This window comes from Doryrhamphus excisus, linkage group LG6, assembly GCF_037039965.1.
Source record: "Doryrhamphus excisus strain RoL-2023G ecotype Guam linkage group LG6, RoL_Dexc_Guam_v1.1, whole genome shotgun sequence".
NCBI lineage: Eukaryota > Metazoa > Chordata > Actinopteri > Syngnathiformes > Syngnathidae > Doryrhamphus > Doryrhamphus excisus.
The window spans coordinates 21,282,757-21,304,650 of record NC_136362.1 but is presented as its reverse complement, the minus strand read 5'-3'; the positions used below and the strand labels follow the sequence as shown (position 1 = coordinate 21,304,650).

The following is a 21,894-nucleotide window of genomic DNA, read 5'->3' as shown; positions in this document are numbered from 1 at the left end:
ACTTGAGATTTATGGTGTATTTTATTGAAAGAAACTCACCAAAGTGTCCCACTGAGATCCATTCTAATTTGTCCCTTTCTTCCAAATGACGACTGACGTGCTAACAAAGACCTCGGTCAAACTTCTTTACCAGCCGTTTGATGTGGAAAAGTTTTTGCCGGAGTTCTTTGCTCTCCCTTTTCTTGGCTTGATAATCTGGCGCCTAAAAAAAGACATATAAATAAACCTTAAACCTCAAGGTTATTGATGGTTTGTTTATTTTTGGCTCAAAAGTTACACCACACAACCTGCCAAGACATACATTTAATGAAGTAAAATTACAATGCCAAAGATGTTCCCCTGCTTTCATCAGACTGTACTATGTCCTTATTGGCTGTAGCATCCAACACACAAACCACAGTCAAATGTAAAAACATCATTTCAATGTTTGACTCATCTACAAGGTACTTACATATCCCGTGCACATACTTACCCTTTTCAGTGCTTTCAGTCTGTTGTACTCATCAGCTACACCCTGAGAATGAAAATAGATCATTTAAGAAATAACACTGGCTTAATGACCAAGATGTCATTTTTTTCCCCCACAAAAGGCCTGTTCATAAATTCGCATGGTATGTATTGGTATAGAAAATGGATGGCTGACAAATATTTAAACTTGAGATACAGAATGGGAATTCCTTGTGTCTTCATGCAGTTCTGCAGAGGAACAAGACCTCAGGTACAGAATGACTACAGTACATGAAATGGCTACGTGCACCAATCATTCTCCTATCTACCTGGTATTTCATGGAACCCTCATCCAACAAGTCCAGTTCTCGGCTCAGCTTATGAATCTGGTCACTAATGTCGTCCATTTCTTCACACAGACTCTTATAGCGAGCCCTGCAGGAGTCAAACTCTTGCTTGTACTCTCGGCGCTGTTGGTCGGAGATGATCTCTGGGTAGCGCCTGAACAGAGGAAAGATACTAAATGTTGGCAGAATTAAAAAAACATGAACATGAACACAAACAAGCCTCCCTCTTAGATTGGCTTGTGGTTAAATACATTAAATATTCATCAAACACCAAACTTTTAATGACTATTTTTCTTGCTTGCAGCTGTTAGTGTACTTTGAAACTTGTTTAATATATTGTATTTCATGTAACTACATCGATGCAGTATAGTGGCATTCGCACCGATGTCCAATTAATTCATTTAATCAGAGCCATTTTTCAAAAGACAAAGATTTTTTTTTTTTTTTTTTAAAAGGTACACAGAATATTGTGTTCTATAGCTAAACAAACATGGAACCTACCAAAAGAAAGACTACTGTCTTTCATCATAAAAACAGTAATCTAGTAATCAGCAGTAGAACATACTGTAGGTAATTTCAGGAAAATACCAGCCCTCGAGTAAAAAAAAGGAGAAAAACATCATGAAATATTTACAATGTTCACATGTGTAACTAACTGGGGTGTGCATGTGTTACAATTTCAATTACAATGTGACCTTCTGAAATTCCTCCATATGCTTCCACTCCCTCCTTGGTGTCCAGTGTGTTTTTACATGTAAATGATCAAAGTCGAGCTCTTACCAAATGAACTTCTATGTAGCCGTTTTTATTACTTAAACGGCTCTAAAAGTGACATCCATTAGTGTGCAGTTTGCCTCTCGTGCAAAAAAAAAATACCCGTAAAAGACATATAAATACGTCTTTGGGATCAGGCGTTTGTGTTTATAAAAATGTATAAAAACATGCATGTTTTTTGACCGCGGGAAAACAAGCCACACAGGGGAGTATGCAGAGGCAGCGAGGCAGATGTGCTAACCACAAAAAACCATTAGCATCAATGAGACATGTCCAAGCTGAATTTTACAGACCCCTATGGTAGGTGATGCGGAGTCACCATGGTAACAGCAGCAACACTAGCCACTTTTTCAAGGCAGTGTGCCAGAAAATGTGGTTTTTCGCTATTTTAAAAAATGTTAAAATGACTCAATTTTCTGTGTAACAACATGCTCAAAAACCCACTTGTAGAGGTCTTGGTCCAGCTCATTAGCGTCTCCTCCAGTAGTGTAGCCTGTTTCGTATTGGGACTCCACCATCTCTTGTGCGGCACTTCTATGCTCTCTGTTGCTCCTCTGAGCAGGAGGAGTAAGAAGAGGAGGATGTTTCCCGCGGCTGTCGGCATCATCTGAGGAGCTGCTGCAAGGTGCAGGCCTGCTCTTCTGGTAGTGATGCTCAGCCTCTTGGTGCTTCCTGCTGTCGGCATGAAAGCTAGAGAAAATATACAATACAAATGGTTTGTGTACAAGTTTGATGTATATATTTATATTCTATATCATGAGTGGAAAACAGTAATGACCACCTTTGATTTCCAATTGGTTAACAAGCTTGTCGTGATTTTACTGATACCTCGTGATTGGCTACCATTTCCTCATTGACTGGTGAGTGGCACAGTATTTAAATGATTAGTAGCAGTTCTGAAGTAAAGCACATGTCACAAGAATAGAAGTTGTTAGAATATGTTAGATATACAGTAACAGCCATTTGTATATGTATACGGCTGATATAAAGCCCTAATAATGCCATAGGCATTATGCCAAGAGTGCAGAGAGTTTTTTTAAAAGCGGTTCTTGTTGGGTGTTAGTAAAACACGGACTGCGTAATTCCGCTGGTAATTTGCAAACCAATCCTTGCAAATCTTGAAATGGACCAATCAGAATCGTTTATTTAGACTGCGGTCCTCGTTTTACCCACACCCGTTCTTGTTGGCGATCAACCAATCAGCGATGGTTTGACTAGGAAAACATCTATCATGGCGTCCCTGCCAACATGGTCTAATTCTTCAACAACTTGTGAAGGAAAACAGCAAAAAGTGATGAACCAGTGCCTCCTAAACAAGTATTTTATTAGCGGCAGCAAATCAAATGATGGCACAGGTGAGTGAATCACATTGCTGTGACAATTTGAAGTGGTCACAATGAAACACCACCGATTAGATCCAATACCAAGTGCTGATTTTGCACAAGCTACAAAATCTAACGCTTCCATTTCTCTGTGGATTTTTCTCACCTTTGCTTCACAAATTATTGTTTGACCATTGAGCATTTTTTTCTGGATTAAAAACACTTTCCTAGTACACAAATGTGTCTATTCAATAATGTTTCATTGTGGTGCACAACTTATAAATATCACTGCTTACTACGACTACCATGTGTAAGGTAGTATGGCATGCCATGTTAACATACATCTACACAATTTTTCAGACATTCCTCCAAATACAATGCGTAAGTACTATTATCTGATGAATTATCAGCATATATTGATATATGATATCATTATGGCAGTCTTTTCATTTTACATGGGGCAAGTTTGGGCAAGTAGTTCTCACCTTAAGGATTCCCCATGGGCAAGTAATTTTTGTTTTTAATGTAATTTAAAAAATTTTAAATTTTAAATTTGGTTGTAAACATTAAGATACAATTATAGGCATACTGTATAAAAAGTTTCTTACTTACAAAACGTGCAGTTACACAACATCACGTCTTGTCAACGTTATCTTCCTGCTGGAAAATATTGACTAAATTGACTTGTGAGACAGCACCCTCTGCTGGATTATTCTGGATAACGCCAGAAAGGGGGAGTGAATGCCCATGTGCAAATATCTGTATAAGTCTATGTATCTATGGGTCTACTCACATGTTGCCGATCAAATTTCCTGCACTGCGGACAGGGGCCGTATCCCGGCTGTAAGATGCTAGAATGTTTTCCCCATGGAGGTAGGATTCAGCTTTCTCCGATATAACAACAGTTGGTGCCTGCTGGGTGCTGCGTCCCTCTCCAACGTGGTTTACCTGGCACACACAAGAGGCTCTAGCAAAATGCTATTTACACACCAATAGTAAACATGATTTCATCATTGCTTCCTGAGCCCCACTTTGGATGAGTCTGCACATGGCAGACATTGCACAGGAGTATACGAAATCTAATTAAAGCATATTTCGAAAGCTTACAAAAAAAGGTGACATAACTAGAACATCTAAATGCGTCATCATCCTCTATGCACCAGAAGCAAAAGAAAGCAGTCTGTGGTCATCACATGATGAAATACATCATTCATGGCTTCCAGGCTGACCTATATTTGGCTTAGAGAATGTGTAGAAAAAAAGCATCTGATGACAAAGACCTGATGAACCCACATGGGATAGAAGATCATCCAGCAACCGAGTTAATGCTGTAAGTCTGATATTGACATTTATGGTACGAGACACATTCATATTTCAAAAGACAACCCCTTTAGAGGATTTGGACTGATCTTTAAAGGCACAAAGAATATTGTGTTCTATGGCTACATAAACATGAAACCTACCAAAAGAAAGATTAGACTCCCATTTTTCATCAGGAAAAAAAATGACTTTTTCCTTTCTTTAGTAATCAGCAGTTGAACATTGGTAAGTTTCAGGCAAATATCAGTTCCCGACTAAAAAAGGTAAGAATTTCAAGCATAACTTTCACTTTGACACATTTTTTTGCTTTTGTACCAGCTCAAATATCTAACTATAACAACATAAAAAAGGGTTGTTTTATTTACCGCACAAGCTAGCTAGTATGGCTAAGAGATCATCGAGCATCAACGCGATAGTTGCCGACTTGTAGATTTATATACAGACGCGTGGAAATGTAGCTCTAGTTTTATTCACTTTGTACACACTTATTTCAGGACTAATTTGTAGGTGCATATGTGAGTGAAATACTTGCACTCCATCCACTCATACGTACAACATAACATGCACACTAACATCAGACACAGTTTTTATAAACTTACACATTTATGGGTTATTACTTAAAGGGCACCTATGATGCTCATTTTCCACCCTTTGTATTGAGTTGTGGTCTCCTATAGAGCAGCTGCACACAATAACCCGCACAGAAACTTTTCTAGATCTTCCAGAATCTGCACCTACTCCGGCTGCATTTATGCTTCCTGCCAAAACGGTCTGTTTTAATTTATTCGCCCACTCCATTGTGATTGGTCACATGCCCGAAGTGCTTCCTAACTATGAAACCAAAGAAACCAAGCATTTTGAACCATCTAAACTTCTTTCAGGGCTCCCTTCCAAACCTCATTATCTTAAACTTTGGCATCATTTAACACGAGAATACAACATTCTAACTACATTTATAGGTCAGAAAAGTGGAAAAAGCATAATAGGTCCCCTTTATCTCATTCAATCCCAGCCATTTTTTAAAGGCCATCCCCATCGGTACTGGCCATTTTTGAATATGGCCACACAGGATATTGTGTTCTTAGGCTATTTTGACATGGTGTATACCAAATGAAAGATCATTAAAAAAAGTTTGTTTCTTCCTTGTACATTCTTTTGTAATGAGCAGCAGAACATTGGTAAGTGCCAGCAAATTGTCAGTTCTCAACTAAAAATAGGGATTTCAAGTATAACTTTCACATTGACACAAATAAATTTTGGCAAAACATGCATGCCACAAAACAAAAAAATGGTTGTTTTACATGAATATAACCCAGCACCATGAACTATTCACAATTTTCACACTTGCAACTGAACTGTGTGCGCATGCATGCGTTAAAATTTCCCGTCAATGTGTAACCTCCTATGCGCTACACGGCGAGATGCCTTTTTACTTCCTGGTTGTTGTGAGCATGGATTTCAATGGGAAAGATGCATGCTGAGCTCCGATATAATGAACAGATGAACATAATGAATGTTTTTTCATCTTAAAACTTCATCAAACATGATCTCTTCTATTGTTGATTTGAATCATCATCATCATCTCTGTGCCTCTGAACAAAACCATAAAGTCATGAAATTACGTCTTTGGGAGCGAGTGAACGGTCGGGTTGAAAAAAAAATCATAAATATGTCTTTGGTATCGAATGACTTAATTTCTCCTTGCTCAATGTAAATATAGCCAATTTATTGCTTGGAAATATGAAGCTGTTTTCATTTCATTTAAATTTTACAAAATATTACAAAATCTTCATGCACCATTTGATCAAAATTTGCACTTCTGTCGTATTCTGCAAGGAGATAACTTTTAAGCAGCACTGCAATGCCGCTCAGACTGAATCATTTACCGCCACCGCTTGTGGGGATTCGCACAGCAGCACGGTGGCACGGTGGCAACCCGACCAATTTCTATACATTATACATGGCCCATACATTAAATATGCCTCACTGCAAAGCAAAGCATCCTCACTGCGGTACAAGGGCCTTCCATTCCAATGAAAGCGCCTCTGAATCACAGGGAGAATGTAGGCCAGCATATTTGTGAATAAACTAATTGTGTTGCTTCTCTCCTCGGAATGAGCCACACTGGAGAAAATACAGTCCGACTGCACCAATGAATGCTACATGAGGCCCCTGCTTGGAAGTACAAACGCTGTAGTAGTAAAAGGTTCTGCAGAAGCAGGAATATCTGCAAAATGTTACTGTATAACAATTGAAGTCAATGTCAGATTTGGATTTGTGATAGCTATAAGAACTTGCACAATGCATAATCTACATCTTTGCAACAACAAACACAAAGCTATAAGCTTTGAAGTGCACAGACACAACCTTACTGTGCTAATGGCTCGAGTTAACACAACTCTCATGGCTTGTTTCTTGTCAAAAGAGATCCGACAGTTTGTAACAATCCCCAGTTAATGATCCATCAGAGTGAAACTTGGGTGTGCCAAAGATAAAGACTTGACTATCACTGAGTCAACAGCAGCTTGTATGAACGTATGAAACATGTGTACGGTCATTTGCCAGAAAAGTCAATTGTAGTGTGATGACTTCAACCTTTTTGGTTTTGAACCCATCCGCCTGGTATGGATAAGCAGTGGAAAATGAATGAAAGGGGGAAAAAAAACAAGCCTTTCTCACCCAGTCTTGTACATTCCGCCCTTCTGACTGCCTTCCGCGTGGCTCGTCCCAGTAGATGTTCTCGTTGCCATGGCGCCAGATTTTGCTGCGCGTCTTGTAGGAGTAGTAAGCGGCAAACGACAGGGCCAAAACCACCATCAGGCCTAGGGCTAATGCAACCGCCTGAGAATAGACAGTATTTACAAAGATTAATATTGAGACCTTAATTAATATGTACGTACACTACATGCAGACACAAAATGAACTTTTAGAACAACTGCATCTGAGCTTTGTGATATAGATATTGTACTTTATACTCTCGTCATATTATGACATTATTCCCATAACATTTTGAGTTTACTCCTATAATATTCAGACTTTTTCCCACAAACTAATTTTCAAAAAAATCTAACTTTTTATTTGGCTTGTTTCTCATATTTCTCATTTTGAAAAAATTATGTATTTTTTCTTTAATATTTTAACTATATGCTACAAAAATAACAGTATTTTTCCTTAAAATATAAAAAGTTTATTCTCATAAAATTGTGACTTTTAGGTAAAAATATTAAAATTTGTATGTAAATATTTTTATTATTTTTTTTAATTGTTTTTATTATTCTCATAAAATTATATATTTTTCCCATTTCAACTTTTGTTTTCACAATTATGATGTTATTTTCCAATTTTAACTTCATTCTCGTAACACTGTAACCTTTTCCACAGATTAATGTTCTGAAAATTACATCTTTAATTATTGTTTGTTTTTTCATAATATTTCAATTTTAAAAAAAATTGTCTTTCTTCAATATTTTAACTTTAAGCTACATAATTTTCTCATAATATTACATTATTCTGGTAAAATTATGACTTTTTGTCATTAGATTGCAATTTTTTTCTCTCAATATTTTGACCTTATCCTTGTAAGACTACAAATGGGCACTTTAGACACCCGATTTACATGCATGCCTTCTGCCAACATCCGTGTGTCCATTCAAATAATCCAAAAAACAGCCTATACATTCATATTCACACAAACACATACACATACACATACAACGTAAACATTGGATTTGAGCACTCCAAACCACAGGACCTCTTCCCTTCCCGATGGCAAGCTTTGGTCGTTCCTGGGACATCACTATGCACTTCTCCATACGTACGATGAACACAGGTTAGAATTGGATTATCCTACCTACCTCCTCCGGGTCCATGTAGCAGTAGTGGTACAAGTATTGGTTGTACATGGGGAAACCACCTGGAAAACCAGCTCCCACGCCACCACTGAGGCTCGGCCTGTCTGGAATGTTCTGGCACATCATCAGCATGGGATTGTACAGCATGCTCTGGGAACTCTGAGACATTGGGTTCACCCCAATGACGAAGATGATGTCGATGATGCCCTGGATTTAAACGAAGAACCCACATTTAGTATATATATATATATATAGCTACAAGAATGTCCACTGACGTTCCAAAATAAAATGCATATTTGTTCACCTGAAGGATAGCCAAGATGATGTCGCAGATGAACGCAGTGAGGTAAAAGCTGCATCCTCTCACGGCTCTGGACCGTGAAAAACTTGCCACTAAGAACCCCAGCGAGATCAGGAAGTTGATGGCCGCCATGGAGATCATTGCAGCCTTGGCAGACTGTGGGGTCATGTAGGAGCTGCCGTAACCGTAGCTGCCGCCATAGTACCCCTGCCCTGCCCCTGGAACACTCCCTGGGGCGCCAACACCGTACCCAATGCCGTTCATGTCCCACACTAAGGTCGATGCCACGCAGGCAAAGATAAGAAAACACATGAGCACCGTAGCTCCTTGGAAGGTTTTGACAAAACCAGGCGGTGAAAACCATCTGTAGAAATGTTGAGGCCTGTCCTCCATGTAGTGGGAGTCTGCTGGTGGTTTGGAGGTGTAGGGGACATATTGGCCCTGGGGGGAATGGACGCTGTGGGAGGTGGTGCTGTAGGGTGAGCTAGTATTGTAATGGCGAGGTTCATACATGGTTTAGTCCCACCATTGGTAATATGTCACCTGTTGGAAGGACACACAAAAGATAATGTTTGTCCAACAAATATCTGTCTTTATAATATATAATCTATATATAATATAATCTGTTCAAGTACCGCCACACAAAAAACATCTGTCTGTCCATTCATAGTACATACACATAATGCAAACAATTGTCTATTCATATATACTGTACACCAGGGGTCTCAAACTCAATTTACCTGGGGGCCACCGGAGCTAGGTTCTAGGTGAAGCCGGGCCGCATCAGGTTTTCAAAAAAAACCAAAACGCATTTATTAAAAACTGGAAAAAAAAATCAATAAAAAAACTATCTTCAATGCTTTTGCTTCTGCTATACCCTACACTTTTTCAGTACTTTGGTTCCGGTTTTCCACACCAAAATATCTGATAAAACATTCCACTGCTCTCAAATATCTTAATTTTTATTTTTCTATACACAAAATAAGATAAAAAAAACAAAAAAAACAAATTAAGAATAAAGACAATAAATCAGTAATAAATAAGTAAAATAATAATAAAACAGCAAATAAGAAAAACGTAAGAAACCACATACAGTTGGTAGAGAAATTATTTTATTCAGATTCAAATGTACAGTATTAACAGTTATTTAACCTTTAACATGAACATTAATGAAACTTAATAATTTTACCCAATTAGCAAGTTAGCATCGTACTCAATTCCATCTGGGAGCAGCGTGGTAACTTTAACAACATGTTTGATGAGATGCTTTATCTTGACGTGTATTTTCCCTTTTATTCCAAATCATTTCCTGCATTTATTTGTACCCAGCGTCATAAGCCTTTAGCTTCATTGCTAATCCAAAGCAAAACAGGGCGGGGTAACAGGGTAGGGTAACAGTATGGGCGGGGCAGGATCATGTTAATTGCTTAATTAAGCTGTCATTTCAACATTAAACTTTGGTATCAAGGTGGGGGCCTCAAACTAGCGTCTCGTGGGCTGCGAGTTTGAGACCCCTGCTGTACACACAATATGAAAACAGTTGTCTGTGGCACACACGTTACACGTTCCAATGTTTCCATGTTGTATTCACTGACCTCAGCCGGTGCCTGAACCTACTCTCAGGTATCGCTGACCCCACAATTCATCACTCCTGCGCAACTCAAACCAACAGGCTTTAATAATTCATACGACTGCAGTCAGTTGAGAGGCAAGGGCGGCCACGCGTGATGTCTACTGCAGGGAAACCGCATTTCTTCCATTGCAGCATCTAATGCAGGGGTCTCAAACTCAATTTACTTGGGGGCCACTGGAGCTAGGGTCTGGGTGAGACTGGGCCGCATCAGGTTTTAAAAAAAAACCCAAAAAAACACATTTATTAAAAACAAAACAATTTTAAAAACTTCGCTTTGGTTCCGATTTTCTACAAGAAAAGCTCTGATAAAACATTCCACTGTTCTCAAATATCTTACTTTTTATTTTTCTACACAAAATAAGATGAAAAATAAATAAACAAATCAAGAATAAAGAAAATCAATCAATCAGTAATAAATAAATATAATAATAATAATAAAACAGCAAATAATAAAAACTCAAGAAACCACATATAGTTGGTGGGTAGACAAATAATTTTTTCAGATTAAAATGAACAAAGCATTATTAGAGCCCTGTAGACATGACAAAACACGACTATCGTCACATTTATACTCTTTTTATTTACAACATATTGCGCAACTGCAGGGTCTTGAGACACATGCTAACTCGCAAACTAGAGAGCTAGCGACCTAAACGGTAGCCTTCAAGTTATTTCCGTTAAACTTAAATAGCCAAAAACGTACCACTTCCACACAGATAGGGAGGATAACTATTAACAGTTATTTAACCTTTAACATGAACATTAATCAAACGTAATACTTTTTTCTGGGTACATGATACCATACAGCATCCATATCAAACTTGCACGGGCCACACCAACATTAAACTTTCATATCAAGGCGGGGGCCTCAAACTAGTGTCCTGCGGTCTTTTGAGACCCCTGATCTAACGTATGTTACCCCCATCCGTGTACATGTTCCTTCACCTGCCAGAGCATTTGCACAGGTTTGTGCTACATGTTGTAATTCGAAGCAAGTCAGGATTTGAAATTGACAATCCATTTCATTATTTTAGAAGCTTTAATAATTTCCAATAGCTTTCGTTTCAATCCCACTACTACAAAGAATGCTCAATTTCATAAAATTCGGTACAAAAACTGTAACTACAATTCTGAAAACAATCATGTGCTGGGGGACTTTCAGATCACAGTATATAAACTACATTAAATTACATTTACCATCTTTAAACTACGGTAACTCACCAGTTAAACCAGAATACAATGCAAAAAAGCAACTTACCAAGCAGCTAACGTGTGGTTTCAACTTTGGACCCGTTCCCTTTCGTTCGGCTGGTCTCCTTTCCGAACACGCAGTGTCCTATTTAAGCCATTTTATGCTCGTTCATGTAGCCATTTTCTATGTCTGTCTTAAAAAAACACTGCACAAAAGAAGCCAGGGAAGTTCTTGACACAGCGTTGACCCTCGACTAGTTGTCTGTCAGGGGAGAGTGGACACACAATCAACCTAACTCCCCCCCTACTTGAAACTAGAAAACTTATTCTAAGCTAGCTCAGGTAAGGAAATAGAACACAATTAAAAAATAAAAAAAAATGCTGCCTTTGTAATTATTTTTCAAACAAATGCACCACATTTTGTCACCATCGAATTGACTGGAAATTTTTCACGCAGCTGAAATATAATTAACATAATATAATTATTAGCCACGTAGGCACGTTAATGCACGTGTATAAATAAAGTAAAAGCAAGATTGGTTGAGAAACATAGCCGTAAAATGAGCGGATTGACGTAAATATCGATACCATAGGAGAATACTGTACATAATGTAATACTGTACTAGCAAGTGCTCACACATAAGTTACTTGATTTTAAAAAAATATTTTCATTATGAGGATTTCATTATCTGTAATACTTGTCATTATAGCCTTGGCAGACTTGCTGTATCACTGAAACTTAATCAAGCAAAATATATTTGTAATATACAACATATGTACTTGACTGATAAGTCTAAAGGTTCAATCAGAATGTTTATTTCACTGTTAAATTACATTCTCTTATACATTTTAGATGTCATTTTGTACAAATGAAACATTTTAAAGGCACTCATCACATTGTCATATGTATGTTCACTGTATAAAAACTGTACAAGCGTAGTCAGACCTGTTTTTGTCTAACATTCTGATAGAATGACCAAGAAGAAAACACACAAAATTATGTCAATTATGCTATTTGTTCAGTGGGATCTGGTCAAAAGCGCGTATTCTGTCTTTTATGTGGCTCAGTTTAGCTTTCAAGTAGTCACAACGTTGTTTCTTCTCCAGAAAAATATTGTCTTTCTTTAATATTTAAACTTTAAGCTACAAAAATGACTCATCATTTTCTCATAATATTACATTATTCTGGTAAAATTATGACTTTTTGTCATTAGATTGCAACTTTTTTCTCTCAATATTTTGACCTTATCCTTGTATTACTACAAATGGCCACTTAAGACACCTGATTTACATGCATGCCTTCTGCCAACATCCGTGTGTCCATTCAAATAATCCAAAAAACAACCTATCCATTCATATTCACACATACACATACAACGTAAACTTTGGATTTGAGCTGTCCAAACCACAGGGCCTCTTCCCTTCCCAATGGCAAGCTTTGATCGTTCCTGGTACATCACTATGCACGTCTCCATAACTGTACGATGAACACTGTATAAAAACTGTACAAACGTAGTCAGACCTGTTTTTGTCTTACATTTTGATAGAATGACCAAGAAGAAAACCCACAAAATTATGTCAATAATGAAATTTGTTCAGTGGGATATGATCAAAAGCACGTATTCTGTCTTTTATGTGGCTCAGTTTCGCTTTCAAGTAGTCACAACGTTGTTTCTTCTCCAGAAAAGCAGGGTCCTGTAACAGAAATACACAAACACAACATCACTCCTTCCTGCAGTTCTCGTCCCCTGCCACTTGCCGTCTTGCCTGATCAGTTCGTCATGCGATGCAAATTAGAATTTACAAAGCCTCAATGGACATAAATATTTACACAGTATTTAATTTGAGAGGTGACATCATGACTTACGCTCTTTTTCTGCTCATACTGCTTCACAATGTTTTGGATCCTGACTTGGTCCTGGAAAAAAAAGGCTCACACTGCATTATTTGTCTTTGCCACAACATTTTAAATGAACCAATGAGAATGCGTGCTTTGATTTTTCAGTATTGGCTGTCGGGGGAAAAGTTTGGACCATTAAAGGTTGCAGTTGAACACAGTCTTAGTAGTTTCCAGCACACTCATTAAAAGGAGCCACAGGTGGGTAAGAGATTTGATGACCATCTACTTCCTGCATGTGACATGCCAGGTGACACACCGTGCCATCGTGCCGAGTCATCTCCATGGGAAAAGCCTCTCATCAAAAAGAGTCGCTTGAGATAACGCTGCTCAGCCTCTGGGCGGCGATTATTCACACACATGTTTCCCCCATCCCCAAACTAGATGAGTGACACCCTGATTGGCTGTATCAGTATCTGCACTCACAGCAGACCCACCGCAACCCTCTTCAGCATCGTTGCCCATTCCCATTCCATCCACAAACCCTCTGGCTGGAGGGAGAGGGGAATTCCTGGTTCCACATTGGGACTGTGTGCGATAGAGGTGGCACCAACCACTTCCTTACTTATACCGAAATGGGGTGGACCACAAGCAAGCTGTGGTCCAAAGGGAAAATTGTAGGTCAAAGGGGACCTATGATGCTTTTTCCACTTTTCTGACCTATAAATATAGTTAGAATGTTGTATTCTCATGTTAAACCATGCCAGAGTTTCAGATAATGAGGTTTGTGCATTTGGAAGTGACCCTTGAAAGAAGTTAGAGATGGATAAAAATGCTCGGTTTGAAAAGGCGTGGTAAAACCATTCCTTTGTGACATCACAGAGGGTCGGACGTCCTTATATGGTTCATAGTTAGGAAGCACTGTGGGCGTGTGACCAATCGCGTAGGAGTGGGCATGCCCGGAGGCGTGCCGTAGGTGGAATAAATTAAAACAGCAGGAAGGAGGTAGGATTTTGCAGGAAGCACAAATCAAAGGAAATATGGCTGGAGTAGGTGGAGATTCTGGAAGATCTACAAAGGTTTCTGTGCGGGTTATTGTGTGTAGCTGCTCTATCGGAGACCACAACTCAATACAAAGGGTCGAAAAATTAGCATAATTTTACTGCACGGCAAACAAGTGGTTAGCACGCAAGCCTCACAGCTCGGAGACCCCAGTTCAATTCCAAACTCGGCCATCTCTGTGTGGAGATTGCATGTTCTCCCCGTGCATGCGTGGGTTTTCTCCAGGGACTCCGGTTTCCTCCCACATTCCAAAAACATGCTAGGTTAATTGGCCACTCCAAATTGTCCATAGGTATGAATGTGAGTGTGAATGGTTGTTTGTCTATATGTGCCCTGTGATTGGCTGGCCACCAGTCCAGGGTGTACCCCGCCTCCTGCCCCGAAGACAGATGGGATAGGCTCCAGCTCCCCCGTGACCCTTGTGAGGACAAGCGGTAGAAAATGAATGATACTGAATTAATAATTTTTCATTAACTTGTTTGCTGAGCAGGTGAACATTTATTGCAAGTAGATTATAGGAACATTCATTCATTCATTTTCTACCACTTTTTCCTCACGAGGGTCCCGGGGGTGCTGGAGCCTATCCCAGCTGTCTTCGGGGCAGTAGGCGGGGTACACCCTGGACTGGTGGCCAGCCAATCACAGCTCACATATAGACAAACAACCATTCACACTCACATTCATACCTATGGACAATTTGGAGTGGCCAATTAACCTAGCATGTTTTTGGAATGTGGGAGGAAACCGGAGTACCTGGAGAAAACCCACGCATGCACGGGGAGAACATGCAAACTCCACACAGAGATGGCCGAGGGCGGAATTGAACCCTGGTCTCCTAGCTGTGAGGTCTGTGCGCTAACCACTAGACCGCCGTGCCGCCCATTATAGGAACATATGAGACATAATCAACTAACTGATATGGATTGTACACTGTCCACTCACTGTTGAGAAAATAAGCCAAAAATGAATGCCAAATGATTATTTTGAGCCATTATATCCATCCAACCCACCTCTCGGCTTTTTCCATGTGTGATGAGTTGAGCCATGACAGCATCCAGCTCACTGAACTTATTGAGTGTGGCGCTGATGTCTTTGTAAAGGTCTTTGTACTCTTGGTACTGGTCATTGAACACAGCTTTGTATTTCTCCCTTTCTTCCATACTGCTGATTTCTGGGTACTTCCTGTAGGAACATACGTATGTATATGTCAGTTAACTTGGACTCATGCTGATCATTCATGCTTTCAATGAAAAGGCTTGCTGACATGATATAGTCTGCAATAATGTGAACTTTAGGGATGCATGCAGGCCCCACTGCTTTGTTCTGGCTGGCAGGAGTCTTCTGGAGGTCAGAAGGAAGCACTTGCTGATTGGCGTGCCCTTTGCGTACACTCCTGTCTGCTTCAGCCTTGAATGATATGTGTTTTGCTTTCGGCGGGGCCAGATGGTTTGAGCGATGGCCTTCATCTCGACTCTAAGGATGGCAAAACAAATCACTCACATGTACTGACACATGTCATTTCTAACAATATGTGTGCACTTCACGTGCAAACAAAATGACACACCACTATCAAATAAAACATCCTGACTGACACTAAATGACATCAGTTCTCTTTCTTTTCTTCCGGGCGCCTTGTGTATCTTCATTAGTGGAATTGCTAATGTCAGTTTTTATAAATCCTTGTTTAAAAAAATCAATATAACTAAAGATATAGCCTTAGAACAGTGTTCTTCAACCTTTTTTGAGCCACGGCACGTTTTTTACATTGTAAATATCTAACCAAAAATGTTCCAAAATGTCACCACGACCTCACATGTGCATCAATAAGTCTATGGGAGGAACAAGGTAGGTGTTGCCACACGGACCAATATTACATTGCTCTGCCAGTCTTTACACCACAGACACTCCACAGTAGCCACGTTTTTACATCACCACTTTTTCTCTTTCCCAATGACCTTTCGGGAAACAATGGTATCCATGGAAAGGAATATTCCAATCTCTTGTCTACATGCGCCGTGAAAATCAACCAGAATAGTCAATAGGGCATGCCCAGTAAAACGTAAACATCAGCATCACGTGATACCGGCTTCCCCAAGTTTTTCTTTCACTTGTTGGAATAACTCCGTATTGCCAGTTTTTCGTCTGTCCAGTCAATTTAGTTTGAATCAAAAACAAACTTTGCTTAGTCCAGTGCCGATTGCTGGCCTCCATTTTTAAAAGGGAAGAACATCTGGATCTGCGTGTTACATCATATCTGAGCATGCGCTCAAAGAACGCACCCGGGATAAATTTAAACAGGAAAAGATCAAATTCACTCTTGCTAATATTTTATCATTAAACTCAGGACCCTCGTGAGGAAAAAGCGGTAGAAAATGAAATGAAATGAAATAAAAGTGGACTTGTGAATGGCGTATAGAAGGATTTAGATTCTGTTCCACAGATGGCGCTAATGCACACGAAAGCTGCTTGCCAACCGCCAACAAACAACAGAAGAAGAAAAACACCACGAAGAAGAACAACTTTTTTCTGAACTGACAACTTTCCGTTTGAGCGGGTACAAGATACCTCAATCGGATTGGTTAAAGGAATATTCCATCCCTGTTCAATTCTTTCCTTTTGAGCAAATAAACCAAAGTGAATTGGAATATTTGGGTCCATGTATACTATTGACATAATGGCTATTGACATCATATTTGCAAATGATGATTAATAAATGTTAATTATAAAAAGTCATATTGGATAATTCCTCACGGCACACCTGACGGTTTCTCAAGGTACACTAGTGTGCCGCGGCACAGTGGTTGAAAATCACTGCCTTAGAAGACATTTGGTGGAGGTGATACTCAAGTGGGATATAAACGGTTGGATTTGCTGAGTGTGGCGTGAAGAAGGAGAGCACTAAAAAAAGACTGCTAGTGACTAAGAGAACAAATCACATCACTCAAACACAATATAAATAATACCCTCAATCAATTAAAATATATAATCACGATTAATCACACTGCTGTCCATTGTTAACGCATTATCAATCGTATTTAATCGCAAATAGAATAAAAATGTTCATCCATAATTAGTAGGGATGACAATCTGTTTGTGGTAAACAATTTGATATCGATACACAAGTTAAGATCCGTCCATCCATTTTCTGTACGGTTTTACCCTCATGAGGGTTGCGGGCATGCTGGAGCCTATAACAGCTGTCTTCAGGCCAGAGGCGGGGTACACCCTGGACAGGTGGCCAGCCAATCACAGGGCACATATAGACAAACAACCATTCACACTCACATTCATACCTATGGACAATTTGGAGTGGCCAATTAACCTAGCATGTTTTTGGAATGTGGGAGGAAACCGGAGTACCCGGAGAAAACCCACACACACTGAGATGGCCGAGGGTGGAATTGAACCCTGGTCTCCTAGCTGTGAGGTCTGCATGCTAACCACTAGTCCACTGTGCCGCCCATTTGGAGTCGTCAATTAACCTAGCATGTTTTTGGATTCTGTAAAAGTAGTTATGTTAAAATGAGCATCAACAGCAATCGGCACTGGGATGCTGCGGAAAGTTTGTTTTTGATCCAAACTAAATTTCAAGACTGGATGAACAAAAAACTCGCAATACGGAGTTATTCCAAAAAAACGTGATGTTGATGTTTAGCTTTACTGCGCATGCGCCATTGACTATTCTGTTTGATGAGAGCGCCGCATGTAGACAAGAGATTGGAATATTCCTTTCCACGGATACCATTGTTTTCGCAAAGAGGAAAAACTCCTCATGGAAACGTGGCGAGTGTAACATTTAAATTCTTCCAATTTTTTTTTAACTGATCTTAAATTTTATCAAGAGTTTATTTCCAGGTGGAACTAAAGTTTGCAAGTCAGGACATGAATTGCGGTTGCACTTCAGTCATCAACAGCAATGCAACTCGGACGCTGAAGTTGACTCTGTAAGCCTCAAATTAGCCTAAAAAACACACACTTTTTTCAATGAAAAATATTTTTTTTTCCTACATTTACCTTTATTACAAGCATGTAATTATTTGTTCTTGTTGCTTTCTATTTTGTGCTTCTTTTTCCCATTCAAAGCATGCAGCAAAATTCCACACCATTTACTACTATAATGATAAGTGTTGAGCAGTACAGTTTTGCACAATTGGAAAAAGTCACACAATAAGTGGTGAAGGTATTTGCTCAATTTTGCTAGCTAAAGATAAAAGCAAACACATCTCCCAAATACAAAGGATACTTTGGATATAAAGGATACACGCACCCACACACAAAAAAGAGGACTGACGTGACATCTGACAGTTAAGGTGGAAACATCGAGTACGCATATGACAGCTTGCTTTGCAACAAAGGAAAAGCAGAATGTTCCAGACGCCCTGATGCCCCTACAAAGGAAAGATGCCTTGATGCCCCTGCAAAGGAAAAGACGCCCTGATGCCCCTGCGGTTCAAGCAAGGGCAGTGGCGAAAGCTGATTGGTCCAGGACTCCAGCCTCAGGACTCCAGCCCTGAGTGTATAAAAGACCCGGCAGGGAAAGGAAGGGTGCTTTTTGCAGCTGCGCTGTAATAAGACCCACTTACTTGTAGGCATACAGGGACTGCAGATAATAAGACCCGCTTATTTGTAGGCATACAGGGACTGCAGATAAGCCCGGACGTCTGTATTAGGTATTGTTGTCGGGAATAAATAATCTGGTTCTCATTCTATAATTTGGTTCTTTAAGATTCCCTTATCCTCTATTCCAAACCCACTTAGAGTCCTCAAGGGGAGGATTACAGTGGTCTGTAACATACGTTTTGTTACAAACCGTCTATTGGAAATTCCTGCTTTGTCACACTACGTGGATACAAAATGGAGTTGTGTCACGCTGATTTTTTCTTTACCCTCCAGTGGGAAGCTAACCTTCAATAAATCACTTCATGGAAAAGTAGACTCCTTACCGTGACATGGCCCTCAATGTACCCCCTCTCTCTTCGCTTGGCCTCGTGCCGCCACATCTTCAGACAGACAAGGAAACTTCCCATATACATTGCCATGTTGATGAAGATGAACGCCGTTGCCGCCATTTGGCCCCCTTCCACTCGACACAGACTTGCCAAGATTGGGTGGATACCTATTGTCATGTAACACAGCCCGCCACGGTTTAAGTCGTTCACATATACGATCCCTGCCGCCATGTACAGCAGGAAGAGCGCTACGTTGATGAACGCCTCAGTCACGGGCCACCAAGGGGCATCGAGGAGGATGGTGCGGTAGTACATTGTCATTCCCATCACCAGGAGAATCAGGGTCACGATCCAAGAGACTCCTGCTACAGACACAACAAAGGGAGTCATAGGTCCGCTGTAGCTGTATCCGGACTGGCCCAGTCCATTGTTGTATGCTCCATTATGGTGCCCGTAGGTGTTGGACCATTCACTGTCTTTCTGGATGTAGCCGATGACGCAGGCAACAACCATCGCTCCAAAAAGGAGCTCAAGACCAGCAAGAAGTCTGAGAAGGCCTGGCCATGACTTCAAGTATGAGTACTTCAGCTTGTAGACCTCCAGCTTTTCAGCATAGTACTCTGCTGGGTGGATGCTCGTGAGCAGAGAGTCTTCATTCGGGCTTTGATTTGGGACTCGGTCAGTAGAACTTTCCTTCAGGGTTTCGTCCCATTTCTCGTGGCCTACCAAGGGACTTACAGGAGGGCTCACCCTGGTCCCGTTGGGTAGGATCCGGATCCGCCGATCACTACTGGCTTCAGAGTCATCAGCACCGCCCCCCTCCTTCCTCCAGTGATGGCCCAGGCTGCCCCATGAATGGGGGATCAGGGATTTCAGCGTATCCTTCATACTGCCTTTTTTACCATCGCTGTCCTTGTCCACATAAGGTGGAATACTGGATGTGCTGGTTGAGGCGTCACTATCACTCACTCCGTCTTCTGCTGTGGGGGTGTGAGTGACCCACACAGGTGCTGTTGGAACTCCAGTGGGCTTCTTCATGGTGTGATTCACTGAAAAAGGAATGTTTAGCAATCATTCTGGGAAACAAAAGCTAGATGTTATAATGATTCCATATAAGGACGTCCTGGCATAAAAATGGTATCATATCTGTATTGTTTTTTTTTTCTGCTTGTATTGATATGCCAAGGGAAAAGTCGTCTTATATTTGGGGTCTAGAGATGTAAAGTATAGATGCAAGCCAACAACTTTAAGTCTACGAAAATAAAGTAAAAATGTTATGGGAATAAAGTCATAATTACGAGAAAAAAAATACCAGCTGGAAATAAAAAAATTAAATAACAGAAATTAAAAAAAACAACCAGAATTTAATAAAAAAGTCAAAATATTAAGGAAACAATGTCATATTCTAATGAGGGAAAACTTGTAATATTGTGAGAAAAAATATTACTATTTATGATCATTAGGGTCACATTGGAAAAAAAAATTCTAATTCTACATTTATGACTTTATTCTCAAAATGTTATTTTATTTTAATACTCTGTCGTAACAAGCATTGTACAGACAGTGACGAAAGGGGGGTACTTTCGTGACCTTTGGCCTTGGACTTTTTTTTTTCTTGGAAACACATGTACTTTATTCTCGTTAATTTGCAAAATTTCTCGGAAATTTCTGACATTATTTCTAGAAAATGTATGACTTTTTATGTGGCCTTAATCCTCCATTGTAAGATGAAATATTAAAGTAAATAGACATTTAAAAAACTGTAATATGATGAGAAACAAAAAAGTTTTTAAAATTAAGTTGAGGAAATATAAATAACTCCTACGCATATCTACATGGCTTGCTTTACAAAATCCTTTCATTTTTAAGAATGGCCGTTGGTGGACTAACATTGGACACCTTTGACTTAAGACCAAGTTTGTACAACAAACTGGCCTGGCATTAAATCATCAACTCATACTTGACAATACCACCTTGACAATGGACAGTAGCTGACAGCAGCTGGAAATAAAAAAAATAAAATAACAGAAATGAAAAAAACAACCAGAATTTAATGAGAACAAAGTCAAAATATTAAGGAAACAATGTCATATTCTAATTGGGAAAAAAAGGTGCAATTTTATGACGGTAAACTTGTAATATTGTGAGGAAAAATATTGCTATTTATGATCATCAGGGTCACATTGGAAAAAAATTCTACATTTATGACTTTATTCTCGAAATTAATTTTTTTTAATACTCTGTCATAACAAGCATTGTACAGACAGTGACAAAAGGGGGGTACTTTCCTGACCTTTGGCATTGGACTTTTTTTTTCTTGTAAACACATGTACTTTATTCTCGTTAATTTGCGAAATTTCTCTGAAATTTATGACATTATTTCTAGAAAATTGATGACTTTTTTATGTGGCCTTAATACTCTATTGTAAGCTGTAATATTAAAGTAAATAGACATTTAAAAAACTGTAATATTATGAGAAACAAAAAGTTTTTAAAATTAGGTTGGGGAAATATAAATAACTCCTACGCACATGGCTTGCTTTCATTTTTCAGAATGGCCGTTGGTGGACTAACATTGGACACCTTTGACTTAAGACCAAGTTTGTACAACAAACTGGCCTGGCATTAAATCATCAACTCATACTTGACAATACCACCTTGACAATGGACAGTAGCTGAGGCCCAGCCTTACCTTTATTCCCTCTTCATGTTCCTTCATGTTCCTTCATGTCCTCCATAGCCACGGTGTTTTGTTTCTGCCTTGGAACTGTCAGGAGCAGCAAAATGGCTAATGTGTTGCACCGGGCCCACTCGGTTCACCCTGTTCTGTTTTTACTGGCTCATACTGCTGGGTTAGACA

General features: G+C 39.6%; 1 protein-coding gene across 1 annotated transcript; it reads right to left on the bottom strand.

Annotated features, from left to right (window-relative positions):
- LOC131125048 (uncharacterized) lies at window positions 1-21,894 on the bottom strand. Its single transcript, XM_078791044.1, has 14 exons — window positions 21,727-21,894; window positions 19,029-20,083; window positions 15,350-15,558; window positions 15,096-15,267; window positions 13,054-13,104; window positions 12,768-12,881; window positions 8,366-8,878; window positions 8,065-8,268; window positions 6,890-7,051; window positions 3,684-3,838; window positions 2,013-2,258; window positions 777-948; window positions 473-514; window positions 1-202 (listed from the first exon to the last, which is right to left on the bottom strand). Exons 2-14 carry the CDS (start codon window positions 20,070-20,072, stop codon window positions 101-103), a joined length of 3,186 nt encoding a protein of 1,061 aa, XP_078647170.1. The 5' UTR covers window positions 20,073-20,083; window positions 21,727-21,894; the 3' UTR covers window positions 1-100.

What these genes read in the sequence shown, in the direction of transcription:
- LOC131125048 (XM_078791044.1), bottom strand. Translation starts at nt 20,072, where the DNA reads ATGAAGAAGCCCACTGGAGTTCCAACAGCACCTGTGTGGGTCACTCAC. An exon ending in ACATTGAGGGCCATGTCACG is followed by an intron (nt 15,559 to 19,028) that starts GTAAGGAGTCTA and finishes TGCCATCCTTAG; the next exon opens with AGTCGAGATGAAGGCCATCG. An exon ending in CACTGAACAAATTTCATTAT is followed by an intron (nt 8,879 to 12,767) that starts TGACATAATTTT and finishes TGGTGGGACTAA; the next exon opens with ACCATGTATGAACCTCGCCA.